General features: G+C 39.6%; 1 protein-coding gene across 1 annotated transcript in view; it reads left to right on the top strand.

Moving 5' to 3' along the window:
• The window catches only part of SLC25A21 (solute carrier family 25 member 21), a gene marked incomplete at its 5' end in the record, with an annotated part of 431493 nt that overhangs the window by 415791 nt on the left and 452 nt on the right, over window positions 1-15250 (top strand). The window contains 2 exons of the mRNA XM_084241387.1: window positions 11296-11477; window positions 12364-12416. Of these exons, the coding sequence (XP_084097513.1) occupies window positions 11296-11477; window positions 12364-12416 (235 nt within the window). The remainder of the gene's footprint in view (window positions 1-11295; window positions 11478-12363; window positions 12417-15250) is intronic.

The following is a 15250-nucleotide window of genomic DNA, read 5'->3' as shown; positions in this document are numbered from 1 at the left end:
TCTCCTCTCTGGTAACCGCTGGGGCTAACCTACAAGTATATATTATCTTTAAAATTCCAGGATATTTGACAAGATTCTGTGGTTATAAAGGGCTATCTGTCATCGGCAGTTTTCATAGAATCCCTGGTGTGTGTGTGTGTGTGTGTGTCATGGGAAGGAGGAGGGCATGGGGAGGGCAGAGAGAAGAGGGGCAGGAGTTCAGACAGTTTCTTAAATAAACCTCAAGCCTAAAGTTTCCAGTCACGCACCACCCAAGTATATGGAAAGAAGGTGCATATTAGATTCTCAGTAGTTTCCTTCTATTCATTCATTCCGTCGACCACATGTCCAGCATCAGCTCACTGAGTATCAGCTCCATTCCTGCCTTAATGAGGCTTACAGTCTAGTAGAGGAGACAATTAACAAGTCATTACAGGGAACTGAATGCTATGCTAAGTGTCACGAAAAACAACGATCAAGCTATGGGAATTTACAATCAAGGATCCTAACCTAAGTCTTAATGAGGGATGGGGAGAGAAGCAGAGCAAGGATGTAGCATTATAAGTGCTATGAAAAACAATGATCAACCTATGGGAATTTACAATCAAGGATCCTAATCTAAGTCTTAATGGGGGGTGAGGAGAGAAGCAGGGCAAGGGTGTAGAAAAGACCTACCTTCAAAAACGTTAAGGATGAGGATTACCCCGACCAAGATGAAGAGCAGGCGTGGAGCCCAGACTGAGAGAACAGGTTGTGTGATGACTTCGAAGCAGAAAGAAGCTTGGGGACCTGGGAGGAGATAACTGGTGTGTGGTGAATGAAGAGGGGGGACAGTGGAGGCTGCAGAGGCTAAAGGGAATGGAATGTTTTAGGCATGTAATAGTAAGGCAGCCTCAAATGATTTCACTGAGGGGGCATGTCGAACAAACATTGCATAAGTGGAACAAAATGGGCATGGGAAAGTTTCATTTATAGAAGAAATCCAGAAGTGGAATCATATGAAATAAACTTGGTTCAAAGACTTGTTCTTCTTGATCATCTGCCTACCTCCATATCAAAGCATCTCAGTGTGTCCTTGCCTTGACTTATCAACCTTTTGAATTTTGTTCTGGGAACCTGGTTTGTTAGTTTTCCTTGGGGTCAGTGCCTTTATTGAGGCAAGGAATAGATAGAACACACCAAAACAGCAGGCTCTTACTAGGTTCCCAAGGAAATGTATTAATACTTTCCTGCATTTGTGTACTACACAGTCATGTAATTAACTCTTGGAAGACAGTTACTCATAGAAATATATATGTAAATATATGTGTGCACATATACATATTCATATATATTTATGTATACATTTTTATATGTACATATACAAAGAGATAGAGAAACTGAGACCAGAGATTGAAAGAATAAAAGATATTTATATGTGTGAATATATATGAAATTCCATCTATGTATGAACTAATCCAGTGATAACTGTTATGCATAAATCCTAACCCACTTTGACATTGTTTGTATTTTATAATTTGAGCTAAGTGGGTAAGACCTTTAAAATTATTTTACATTTCACAACACTTTAAGGAACAGATAGCTTAGGGGGAAAAAAGAAATTTTCACGGCTATTTTCTGAATGGCTACATTTAGATGCTGAGCTTTTAACAAGACTTTGATTTCATTCCAAAGCCCAGAGCCCCGCAAGGATAGGATCTTGGGAATACTCCACATTCCTGAAAGAATGCTTATCAATTAAACCATCTCATTTTAGTTAGTGACCTTCTGTGGAGTGAGGAGCTAGCATTTCCCCAAATTATCTCACATGAAGAAAGAACAAACACTGTAATAGATTCTTCTGATAGCTGTGAAGAGGAAACAACTGTATTTTTTAATTAAGCTTCAATAGTAGTTATTTTCATTGGGGGACAAAACAGCATGATGCCATGACATCAGAGGGGGGAAAGCATTTGTTAAAGTTGATGAACAAAATAACAAAAAAAGCCAAGATTAGAGAAAATGAAATGTTATATTGAGAGCTGACTCCTAACTGACTTCTACTCACTAAAACTAACAATGCAAATTTCTTCTAAAAAAAAAAAAAAAAAGCAGTTCACTCTCACTCAAGCTGCCTCCTTGTTTGGTTACCAGGAGGCAACTATGATCTCAACCCACCAAATCATTTTCATGATGTGCCAGCTGTGGGAAGGCAATGATGAGCTGCTGTTATTTGCCTTGCAGTTGCTACCAGGTGCTTAACCAGTGTATGGAGGTACCCCCTTTATAATTTCCTTCTGAGACCTTTGTTCTTTGTGTAATATGTCTTTATAAGGGAGAGAGAAGACGTGTCAAATACCTATGATGTGTCAGGCCTCGCACACATACAAAAATGAACACGACTTGGCACAGCCTTTTCCTTTAGGAGGCATTGAGGAATCTTCACAGTCAAAGTCCCATCTCCATTAGGTCCTATAAAAGACACCAGAGCCTATGGTATTAGTCTCATGGATACGTGAGTCTGAGTCTTTCCTTCTGCAGAATAGATCCATGGCTCCTCGATACCTCTTCAAATGACATAGCTTCTGGTCCTCTGTGAGATTTGGTCTGTCTGTTCCTCTGTAAGTGCATCCGATTGGTCAATGGCAACATCGGAACTAATCACAATGCTGCAGTTTTGAGTTGACAAAGTCAGAGTCCACCAAGGTGAACCCTTCCTGTGATCTGAACACGTGCCTTTCTTCATGCAGCCAAAGATTGTCTAGGGATGAATTGTTGGGTGATTTGTCAGGGGTGGAGACTAGAGAAAATTGGTGTTATTTTTACATCAAGATGTTGGCATGTATAAATCTTTATGGTCTATTAAAATCCCCAGATTAATGAAGTGCGGTCAATTGAAGACTCCCTTATCTTAAACTTAAGCAGTTTGTCTTTACTATGCTTACATTTAATCCTGTGGTTTCAGGTGAGTATAAGACTGATGGTAATTTTAGTGTTGAGTCTCTCATCTGGCATTCTCTCTTCCTCTCCCAGCCTGTGTCACCAGCAGTCCCAACGCACAGTCTTCCACATCTTCACCCAGCCACATGAGCCTCTCTTTTGGCTGCCAAAATGGGCACATTTGTTTAGCTGGGTGAGAATTCCTCTGGCTATATTCTCAGCCACCCTCCTCCATTCAGTATCTTATTAATTCAATGTCTTTTCTTCAGGATAACGTGGGAGACCTTTTCAAATGGTTTTCTGAGATCACCTGTGCAGGATGATTCAAAAAGAAAGGAAAATATTCAAAACCTCACTATTAGAGTGACTTTTTTACAGTTTCTTCATGTAGGGATACATCACATGCTTCATGTTAGTATCACCTCTCGCTTGCAGTCTTGAGGAAACGAAGGCTGATGAGAGTCATGTGCTACAAATGAGAAGCTTGAATTAAAGTACAGAATTGATGTGTGTTGTTGGTACAGACTGGGCATTTGTTAGGTTGTAGAAATAACTGTGATAGATCCTATTAAAATTTGTCTTTGACCTCATCGTATATAATCTAACTACTCAGTAATGTATTTATCAAACGGTTCCATTCTTTTTGCATCGTATTCTTTTATTGGTAGACTCAGTATCCTTTTTTTTTGTTCCATTCTTTTTGAATCACACTGTTACAGTTGTGACATTCTCATTATCCAACAACTTACCCACTGGGGGATGAAGGGGAAGAATAGGAGTTCTGAGAAGACATAGTTTGTGAGACCCTGAAAATTCTGTGACATGGGGCCCCCAGATTGTCTTTTATTTTCTCCTTCAGTCACTCTTAAAGAATAAATTTAGTTCTTCAAATCATAAATCTATGCTAACAATTTTTGACAACTAACATTAAATCCTTTCTAGGATTATCCAAGGCCAATTCTGAACAGAGAACATTCCTCTCAGAGTGATCATTTTAGGATTGCCTGGGGAATCAGGGTCTTTAGACTTCAAGTTAAGCGTGTTACCAGGAGGAATAAAAGGATGAGTGAATTGCAGGAAGCAAAAGAAATGAGCTTGGGGCTAACCTGAGGTAGGAAAAGTCAATCTAGACTAGACTTTAATGTGTGTGTGTGTGTGTGTGTGTGTGTATACATATGTATATACTCATGCTGAGCTGCCTTAGATGAAAAACCCATTGCTGTACTCTGCTCAATCTTGCCTTGTTGGGGGCAGCAGGCTTCCTGGCCAGTCCCCCTCACCACCCTAGTCCTCACTTACTAATAAACATTCTCGCCATCTTCCTTAATTCCCCCTCATGACAGGTCTCTGTTTGAAATGTCTTCTTAAAGATGCCAGACCCTAATCACAAATGTGTGTGAGATGGGTGAAGTCTTTGTTTATCAAGCTAACAGCCAGCTGGCCAGTCACTTGTAAGCAAGCCGTGGAAGTCCATGCCAGGAAAGGTGAAAAAGAAGCGCGTGCTTTTGACCAAGACGCTTGCCTCTGTGCATATTAACGCCTCAAGCCCACTCCTTAAATTACCGATGTTGTCTTTAATTGGCTACAGCATTTGAGTTAAAAGGTTACATTAATTACAAGCATGTTGTGTGTTGATGATTAACTGTTTTGAGCCATATGATCCCATTTCTGATAACTTGCTAACTTTTGTTGAATTTTTTTTTTTAAAGATTTACTTATTTATTTATACAAGCACTCGGTACAGTGAGAAGAGAGGGAGGGTGACAGAATTCACCAGAGCTAGAGCAGGGAACAGAACAGGCAGAAAGACGAAATACACTGCTGAGAGGAGCAGTGGGCGGCAGGAGAGGTCTGCGCGCCATGCGGGACCCTCGCCAGTGGCCGGGGATCAAACCGGCGCTGCAGAGGCTGCGGGCAGCTTTGCAGCCCAGCACTCAATCGCAGCGCCACCGGGGAGGCCCAATTTTGTTGAATTTTTACAAGTTGTAAAACCTTACCGCCACCAACATTTTGGGATCACATACCATGGAGAGTCTATAATTAATATTTCCTATCAGAGAGGCTGATTAAGGGATGGATAATGCTTCTCTTCAGCTCTGCTCTCTCCTTAAGATCCCAGGGTGATGGAAACTGTCAGAGGGTTCTAGTAAGAGACCTGGCATTAATTCCCAGTTCTGATACTTACTAGTTAGTCATACCTCTTTGGCCAGTTACACCTTCCTTTCTCAATTTTCTCAATTTTGCTGAAATGTTAACATGATTCTTAAAATTTTTTTCAGGGGAATCATATAATATTTTTCTTAAAAGTAGATGATGTTTAAAAGCTATGAATATTGGATTTTCTATTGTTATCCCAATAAGATCAAAGCATATGTATTCATTAATATTCCAGGCTATTCAGTTCCAGTTTGGTTTTAAGTCCCATCTTTTATGAGAAAAAAAAAAAGGAAAATATTTAGAGAAAAAGACTACTCCTCTATAGATAGGGAAATAATGCTACTTATAAATATTTAAAAGATACTGTGGTTTTTCAGTGTGTTTAGGAAAAGTTTACTTCAATAAGTTTTTAAATCCAAATGAATTACATCAAAATGGTGCCAGTTGATTGCCCTCGCAATTGAGCAAAAAATAATTTAGAATTATGCATGAGAAATGTGGGTTAGGAACAAGAGAAGTTTCCTGATTGGTGACAGTTGGAGCAGATTATGGAAGTTGGAAATTTTTAATAAGATTTGCATTTACATTATTAAGGTATGTCCTTTCTAAATGTTTTACTTAGTCTTACTTAGTCTTTACTTAGTCTTCCATCAATTAAAAAAATATTTTACAATGAAAAAAATATATTGTACTGTAGTAAAAATACTTAGCATGAAAAAAAAAATACTTAGCATGAGCTCTAGCCCCAACAAATGTCTAAGTGCAATGCATTCTTGCTGAGTATAGGTGCAATTTCAGATAGCAGATCTTTAGAGTTTATTCATCTTGCTTAACTTTATGAAATTTTATGCCTGTTGATTAGTAACTCTCCATCCTCCCCCAACAGTCACCACCCCACTCTTCTATTCTTTGAGTTTGACTATTTTAGATACTTGATGTAAGTGGAATCATGCAGTATTTGTCTGTCTGTGAGTGGTATTTCACTGAGCACAGTGTCCTGAAGGTTTGTTCATGTTTTCAACATATTGCAAAATTTACTTCTTCTGAAAGACTGCATAGTGTATCTATACATGCTTTCAAAAATCTTTATCCATTCATCTGTAAATTGACATTTAAGTTGTTTGCAAAACTTGGCTATTTTAAATTATGCTAAAATATTTAAATGTAAAGTTCTAATATTGCTTGAAGATACTAATTTCAATTACTTTGGATAAATACCAGAAGTGGGATTGCTAGATCATATGGTAGTTCAATTTTTAATTTTCTAAGGAACTGCATACTGTTTTGCATAGTGTTTCTACCAACTGTGCAGAAGGGTGTCATTTCTCCATATTGGTCCAACAATTGTTGTCTTTAGTTTTGTGATAATAGTCATTCTGGCACATATTTCACTTGGGTTTTGATTTACATTTCCCAGATGCTTAATGACATTGAACACTTTTGCATATTACCTGTTGGCCATTCTTTGGAGAAGTGTCTATTCAGGTTCTTTGCCCTTTTTTAAAAACGGGTTATTAGATTTCTTTGTATTGAGTTGTAGGAGTTCTTTACATATTTTGCATATTAACCTCTCTCAGATATGTGGTTTGCAATTTTTTCTTCCTGTTCCATAGCTTGCCTTTTCATTCTTTAGTTTTCTTTGCTATGCAGAAGCTTTTTAGTTTGATGTAGTCCTACTTGTCTATTTTTGGTTTGGTTGCCTGTACTTTTGATATCATATCCATGAAATCATCACTAAACCAATGTCATGAGCAATAGCCCACATGTTTTCTTCTAGGAGAATCTGAGTTAAAATCCATGTTTTGGACCTCCCTCGTGGTGCAGCTGTTGAGCGCTGAGTTGCCAAGCTGCCCGCAGCCTCTGCAGCCCCATTCAATCCCCAGCCGCCAGGCGAGGGTCCCACATGATGCACAGACCTCTCCTGCCGCCCGCTGCTCCCCTCAGCAGTGTACTTCGGTCCTTCTGCCTTCTCTGCTCCCTGCTCTGGCTCTGGTGAATTCTCTCACCCTCCCGCGCTTCTGACTGTACCCAGTGCTTGTATAAATAAATAAATCTTTAAAAAAAATCCATGTTTCACCTATAAGCAGTATGATTTTGGACAACTTATTTAACTTTTTAATTCTCATGTCCTTATTTGTAAAATGGTCTTATATACCTGATTCATGGGATATATAATAGATACATATTTTGCCTGTGACACATCTAGCAATAAGTATTATTTATAGTAACATTATGTCTCCTAATGAAAGTTGTGGAAAATAATATAAATGTTATAACATGTATGTTATTGTTTCTATTAATTTTGCTATTGATTTTCTTGTCATTTGTTCTTATAATTATTGAAAGGAATGCTAGAATGATCCACTGATAATCAGTTTAGAAAGACCCATTCAGACTACATGATTGATGTCACTCAGACCCAACGGTCTCACAGATGAGCATTTTTACTTTGAACTGAGCTTGGGTAGGAGAGGTTGAACAGAGTTAACAGCACTGTCTTCCTTTCTACAGCCTTAAAGAAAGAAGGCCTTGCTTCTATTACAGAAACTTTAAAATGTTTTCTGGCACATCCAGAGCCCCTTAGAGCCAATAATTAAAATGAATCTGAGAGCATCATTTATCCATCTCAGCGTTCCAAAGAGATAAACCATAAACTACAGTTAAACAGTGATTCTCAGACTTTGGCATCCATCAAAATTTGGAGAACTTGTTTAAACAGATTGCTGGACTCCACCTCCAGAGTTTGGGGTTCATTAGACCTGGGGTGGAACTCCAATTTTTATTTCAAAAAAGGTCCCACAAAATACTTATGATGGTGGTTTGGGGACCACACTCTCAGACCATTGAGTTCATACATGTGGTTGAGAAATGAGTAGCCTGACTCCAGAGCAAGAATGTGTATGCAAATCTCTTCACAAAGTAAAGGTGAATTGCCTGGTCACCCCCAAGAAAATGAGAGATTCCTGCTTTTAGCCCCAATCCTTTCAACCCTACACTGTTTTTTTCTTACTTTATTAACTTACCAGTAGGGAAAATGATCTCATGAAGTTGTTTTTAAGCTTTTGTGAGCCTGATAAAAATCTATACACATCCTCTTCAGAAAGTTCTAAATACACATATACAGAAGTATGGCTTATAATTCCAGGAGGTTCTTGGAGTACTCCCCCATCAACCCACCCAAAGACCCTTAGAAATATCAGTTTTTAAAAAATATCCTAAGGCAAAATTTTGGGTTCTCTTGGATGTAACAAGAATCCCCTTCCTCTTAACCTACAGTGAACTCATTTGTAAAATAGGAATAATAATAATAGTTATTGCCTCAAAGATTGTAACTGAGGTAATACATGGAAATTTGCACAAAATACATGCATACAGTGTAATGTTATTACAATCATTACCACCTTTGAGAGCAGGGGAAGGGATGTAGTTAATCTGGGGCAAATTGCTCAGGGACAGGGAGGAGAGAATGGAAATGCTTCTTCCTCTAAGGGTGGTGTGGTAGGATTGAAGTTGGCTGTCCTGGGTACTATCCAGAGGCCCCCCCAAAAGCAACAGCAGAAAGAACAAGAGTCTGAAGGAGGCTAGAGTCCCACACTACTTTTACTCCTGAGGCAGGCTAACCCCACTATATTTTCTGCCTGTGATGTTTTGACATCTTTAAAAATCTTTCTGGCTGGAGAAAGACTGCCAGGGTACCAGGGTGCTAGACAATAGAGATAGCAAAGCACCCAATTAAGATATGCCACTGATATGCAGACTAACCAATCCAGAGAAATCCTTCATCTGGCCTACATGCCCCCAAAAGGAATATTCTTCTGCCTTAATCATCCAGATCTGGAAGGCAACCTGGAACCACCCCTATAGTTTAGGGCCCACTGCAATTATTTAAACTAGCCAATCCTAAACTGTTAACCCTTCCCTGTCTTGTCTTCCCCTTGGGAATCTGTAAATTTATCATTTGCCCCTGCTTCTGCTCCCTGACCCAGCCTGGTGCTCCTTCTGTGGCCCTGCACCCCCAGCTGTGCCTCCTGTCTTTAGAGGGATAGCAACTGACCAGCAACAGGTGATGTAATCTGGGAACCTGAGGTAGGCCTAAGGCAGGGCCCAGGTCCCCAAATTTTGTGAAGTTCGCTGGTGATCCTGATGCATAAAAGGATTGGGGAACTCCTGCGGGACATAACATCATGATGGGATATATACAGGAAATGTGGGTTCACCCTATACCCATGCTCATGAACACCGTGTCTTGAAAACCTTCAGTTTTGGTCTCCAACAGTGTCTCAAACACAATGACCTCCATTGAATGTTGTAGTTTACCCTCCATCCCCGCCGCTAATCCTCAGCAAATATATCAGGAGATGGAGAGGCTGCATGCTTGGCAAGGTCGTCTGAATTTCCCAAAAGGACAATGTGCATACAAGTCATCGTTTTCACCCTTTGTCCGCGAATGAAAGAAGAAAGAGAATTTGGCTGTGTTACAGGGACACCGTGAAGGAGTTTATTACTGGGTGGTTTTAGTCTTCAGAAAATAGACTACCTAATTCTGTTGATTTTCCGCCAGATTTGTACAATATTCATAGCAGTTTTACTGCTATCATTATTTATATTTCTTAGAAAAACCATACAGTACAAAGATAAGGCAGGTTTTTAATGCCCCTTCACACACTGCACTCAGTGATTTGGTGACTGTGCAAAGTCAGACAAGCCGAGCTGGTCCCGAAGCCGCATCCTCCTGAGCCCCAGTTCTGCTTCTGCGCCATAATGGAGAAGGGTAACATAAAGGCATTTTTCTCTCCTTGTAAAAGAGAAAAATGGGGGAGGGGGATTATTTAAACACACCTCCTTCATACTGCGATAGCGGCATTGTTTTTCCTGTTGAAACACCCTGTTGGTTTTTAAATCCCTTTAAACCTAGCCGGCACCTGTATGGCTCAGATCCAAAAATTATTACCAAACCCCTTGCTTTTTATACTTAGCCACATAGGAGTTTCTGTGATGGTATCTGGTTCTTGGTTAGTTGAAAATTTCTGAGCTTCTAGAAGTTTTCTTCTTCCCTAGAAACCTGATTTTTTTTGTTCTTAATTAAGGAAAATATGGTTCCTCACTGCCCCATTCCTCCTGCTGAATAAAGTAGTATGATGACTCTACCCTATATTGTTTCTCTGTGAAGATCCTTCTGAAAATATTAACCAAAAAAGAGGACAAGGTCGGGGGCGCGGGAGCTCTGTCGGCAGTTTATGGTTTGTGAGATGACCTCTCTTCGGGGCAAGAATTGAGGCTGAAAACATAATGAGAACTTCCCAGAAAATTCATTATAACAAAGCATAATGTAAGCTTGCTGGGCACAAAAAATAGACCGAAGGAAAGTGACTCCCACATAAGACCTAATTAAATACTTTGATGTCAGAAAGCAGAGCAAGGAGGGGTGGAAAATCAAATCAGACCAAAATGAAGGACTTAAACTCAAATGGAAAGAAGACAAATTCTCTCTCAGCCCCCTCCCCTCCCCCACCCCTCCCTCTCGGTGTGGGTCTCTGTCTCTCTCCTTTTCTTGCTTTGCCATGAAGGAGGAATAAGATTCAGGAACAATGGGTTGTAAATTCTTCAGCCAATTAGTCCACTGACTTACTACTGTTTAAAACGCACAGAATGTCACAGGCTGTTTTGCAGCCTCCCCAAGTTGGTTTGTTAATAACAGGAAGCTAGCACTTCTCAGTACAGTGGATCAGCTACACGTGAAAATAAATGCAAAAAACCTGGAGGGGAATAGCAGCAGACCGAGAGTAGCCTTGATTTAATTTAACATTTGGGGGTCCACACACAAATGAGCATTTTAGTAGGCTTCATGGTGGAAGTTGCTGTCATTTGTAAAATATTCTGGCCAATTAGCTAATAGTGTGCTTGGATTTCTCCTGTTTTGATACAGTAATACTAAGTACATTGTGAAGCCCAATTATACAAATCATCCCCATATGCCATACCAGTCTTTCTTTATGAACTGTGTTTATAAATCCTGTGTGAGGAAATGTGTACTTCAGCAATTTAGACCATGTGTAAAAACATAGCCAATGGGATTGTCAAGAAAACAAGTTCCAGCCTAGGAAATCCTAATGTGTTCCGCTGGAATAACAGGAGGGTGCCGGGAGTGCAATGCTCTGCTTAAATACATATTGCTTTAGAGTGTTTAACCGATTTAGGGGCTTCCGCTTCCCTTTCTGTTATTTTATTCTTTTCTTTTAGGATCCAACCTTGGAGTTTTTCAGAAAATTTGGGATTGGTCTTGTCTCGGGCACAATCGCCTCAGTCATTAACATCCCTTTTGATGTTGCCAAGAGTAGGATTCAAGGGCCTCAGCCAGTTCCTGGAGAGATCAAGTACAGAACTTGTTTTCAAACAATGGCAACAGTCTACCAGGAAGAAGGGTAATGCATTCTCGTTTTAATAAATATGTAAGACTCGGTGTGGTTAAAACCGTCCCGTACTTCCATTTCGATGAGAGCCTTTAAGTTCGCTTAAATTGGGTGTGTGTCTGGGAAGCTCTATGAGATCGAGGACCAACTTTGCAGGACAACACAATCATCAGCTGTCGGCAAAACATTCTTCCACCAACAAGAACTATGAGCTGCCACCATACAATATGCTCCACATGGATCCGAAGATGCTAAGATGAACTTTGAACTTGTCTACATAATGTACATAGAATATGCCCCATTAACATGCAGGCAGATGAACGATTGTCTGCTGACTGTAGAGCTAATCAAAATGTCACCTAAGCATATTCTCCTAAGAGAATTAGACAGGAGTGTTCTTCAAAAGTGATTCCCTTTAAATTTTCTTTAAAGAATGTAAAGTATGTGTCTTTTTCTGGTGGTCTTTTACCCACCCCACCCCCCATCCCTCCACACCCAGGTCTTAGTCTCAAGTAAACAAGTAATATTTTATTATTTTGATCTAAACTGCATCATATTTCCTTATGTGAAGACTGAGTTTGTGGTCTTTTAAATTCAATTATAAAAGTCATATTGTCCATATACACAGCTGCCTTGAAAGTAAGATCCGTCTGGAAAGCAAAAACCATCTCGCTGATGAAAGTCCTATTTCTGATTGGACGAGCTCAACATAGTTTGGGTAATAACGAATTGATTCTGTCCCCTCGTCCAATTTGCAGCAGAGAATACTTAGTCAAATACCGTCTGGTTTGGGATTTGAGTAATTTTAATATTTTTTTGTAAATTCTGGATTAGCATTTGAAAAAAACTGAAGTATTTAATTTTCAGACTAAAAATGTTCTTTCCTTTCTGGTTATAGGATTTTAGCTTTGTACAAAGGCCTGCTTCCCAAGATTATGAGGCTTGGACCAGGTAACGATGTTTTTATTACTTATATCCTTCCTTCTTTATTGTTTCCAGTTTCTCCCTTTTTTCTTATTTGTTTCTATCAGCCACACAATAAAAGTTTGCTGTACTAGAAGATAAAAACATTGAGAATATAAAGTTGCCTCTGAGTGTTCAAGATACGGAAGGCTTCCATGACACATGTTCTACCTTTGTTTATAAGGCACTATTTATGGCCTTGCTGAAGGCTGATAGAAGCCAAAACCCAGCTTAAATCAATAGGACAGGATCCGCCGCCAGTGGCCGCTCAGGTGAGCACAGATACACCCAGCCACTCCGGGCTGGAGAGGAAGATTTTCAGTGAGTGAGAGACCCACCCAGGGAAACTTTTCCCAGTACTCCTAGTTCATTGCTGTTCCTACTTCATCTCTATTTTCCAAAGAGAAAAAGAGGACAACTTGCCTCCTTGAACAGTAAATGTCACTCGTCCTCAGTCACCTCTAGGAAGAGGTGAAGCCACAGCCTGGCGTTCACCTTCTGGCCTCAGTCAGCAAGAAGGTGGAGGCTCCTGGCTCAGGGCCTTCCCTCAGGAGGGCAGCCCACAAAAAAACCAGCTGCCATTCCCACAGGGAGAGTCAGCTGCCTCTCTGTAAACAGATAAAAAAAACAACTGCTGCAGACTCAACGGCCTGGGCAAATAGCCTTGGATTATAAACCAGTGCAGAGTATGCACAGGGTGTGCATGTATTTTTACTCACTGACCTAGACGTTCTGGTAATCTTCACTAGAACTTTCTCCTCCTCCTTTCCTCTCTCCCTTTCCCACTCCTGCCATTTTAACATCAATATCCTCCTCCCACCACAGTCACACACATGCACATTTACTTTTCAATCTCAACCCATAAGACAGCATCTGAGAGAACAATTGACTGGAAATTGAAGCTAGTGAAACCGTTACAATTTCACTTATTCAGAAAATACTCCCACAACTCCCAGTTCATGTCTTCAAACCTCCCTTGGAATTTGAACATGGGTTTTGCTTCATCTTTGAGATCCAGACTTGCCTTATGTTAGTCATTGGTCCAATAATAAAGAATATTGGTGATTTTATGCAGCTCTCGCTGCACATATGTGGTGTATTTCCTTCACCACCCAGTAAAAACCAGCCAGTAGACCTAGTATTAGACAAAATCACAGCACTGGCCCCAACTTAGCTTTTTTAGAAGGGGATGGACCTTCTGACCAGGAAGAACTTAGCTAAAAAGCTAATTGACTGGAACCTTAATCCGAAACTCTAAAATAATCTGACCCCAAGTTTTGTTAGAGGCTTGCAAATGTTTGGTTGGCTTTTTAAATGTTTTTGCATGAGGTGTCCTGAGTTGCTGTGTTGTTAAGTCCAATGACAAGAGTTGTTGAGAACTGTGTAGGCTAAACAAAACTGAATGACTAGAATGCTTGCTCAAGGACCTGGCCTCCGCTCTTATTCCAAATGTGCAAGTCCTAGAAACTTCCAAGGAAAGAAAGGTAGAGAAAAAGGTAAGACTTTCAAATTAAGGATAAGTTTTTTTTTTTTTTAATATAGAGAGACAAACTGAAAAACAGAGATGGTGGGGGGGAAAGTGGTGAACTTAGAGTTTTCATCCTTAGCTCTGGAATACCGTCCCATCATCTTTTTCTAACAATATTAGCACCTTTATGTGATTGACAATCAGGTACTGCCCAAGAAAGGAAGGTCACGAAGTCTATGGTTTCACTTCCAAGTATCACTAGGCCGAGAGCAATTCTGCATGTTGTCTTACACTGTGAACAGTTAATAAGAGTAAACACAGCAATTACATACAAATTGACATGTAATGTGTCCTTTTTGTTTGCTAGAGCTCCGCGAGGGTTTAAAGCAGCTGAGAGGAGGGGCCTAATAAAGTATCATCATGGGTTAAAAATGAAAATTACAGGCAGATAATTATCTTTGGTATATAGTTACACAAACATGTGTGGCCTGTAGACTGAAAAAATAAAAAAATAAAACACATGGCATTGTGTACAAAATAACTAAGATCAAAATCAAGTTTTATTTCTTTCCATCAGAAGTCAATCTTCAATTCATGCAGCCAAGTCTTTCCTAAGTTGTGCTCAGGATATTTGTCCACATTTTGCCTTTGTAATATTTTTCACACAGACATGAAAAGATAAATAGAGATTATCTTAAAGGGCATGGAAAATGTGCTATTTGCTGCATCAGATAAAATACCAAATCATCCACATATAAATGTTTCTCCTGATATCCAGGTACCCAGCAGCTTCAGTGCCTGTTTTTCTGTATCATGTTCCTGTTGACATATTAAATAACAAGCCTCTTTGCAGTCAGTTACATAATTCCTCTCTTCCAAACAAAGGGTGGTCTAGGATACCCAACCCCCATACCCAATTTTCAATTTCCTTAATGTGTAACTGAGGCACATGAAAGGAGGTTGAAAGCTAGCTAAGTTTTGTAATACAGATTTTTTAAATATTCATTTTGTGAAAAAGAATATTTTTCACGTGTAATTCAGTTTGAAAGTTGTCAGAGAAAAAACAGACTCATCCATCAAGCACCATCCTAGAGTTCTTCTTGAAGGCAATGACAACAATGCTAGTTATGGATTGAAAAAGATAAATCCTTTGCCTACATAGGAAGGTTTCTGTTCGCAGGAAAGCTGCATGCCCTTACATGACTAAATATGTCTAAATTTATTGACTTTTAAAAATTAAAAGTGCCAAAAAAGAATCTGATGAGAATTGATGAAAGTTAACGAAATTCATGGGGAAAATGCATTTGGAGACTTAAGATGGTCTTGATTTTTACCCTGAGAATGTTCCACAATT

The sequence above is a fragment of the Talpa europaea genome, assembly GCF_964194135.1.
Source record: "Talpa europaea genome assembly, chromosome: 8".
Taxonomy (NCBI): domain Eukaryota; kingdom Metazoa; phylum Chordata; class Mammalia; order Eulipotyphla; family Talpidae; genus Talpa; species Talpa europaea.
Note: the sequence above shows the minus strand (reverse complement) of the source record. Positions and strands in the feature narration are given on the sequence as shown.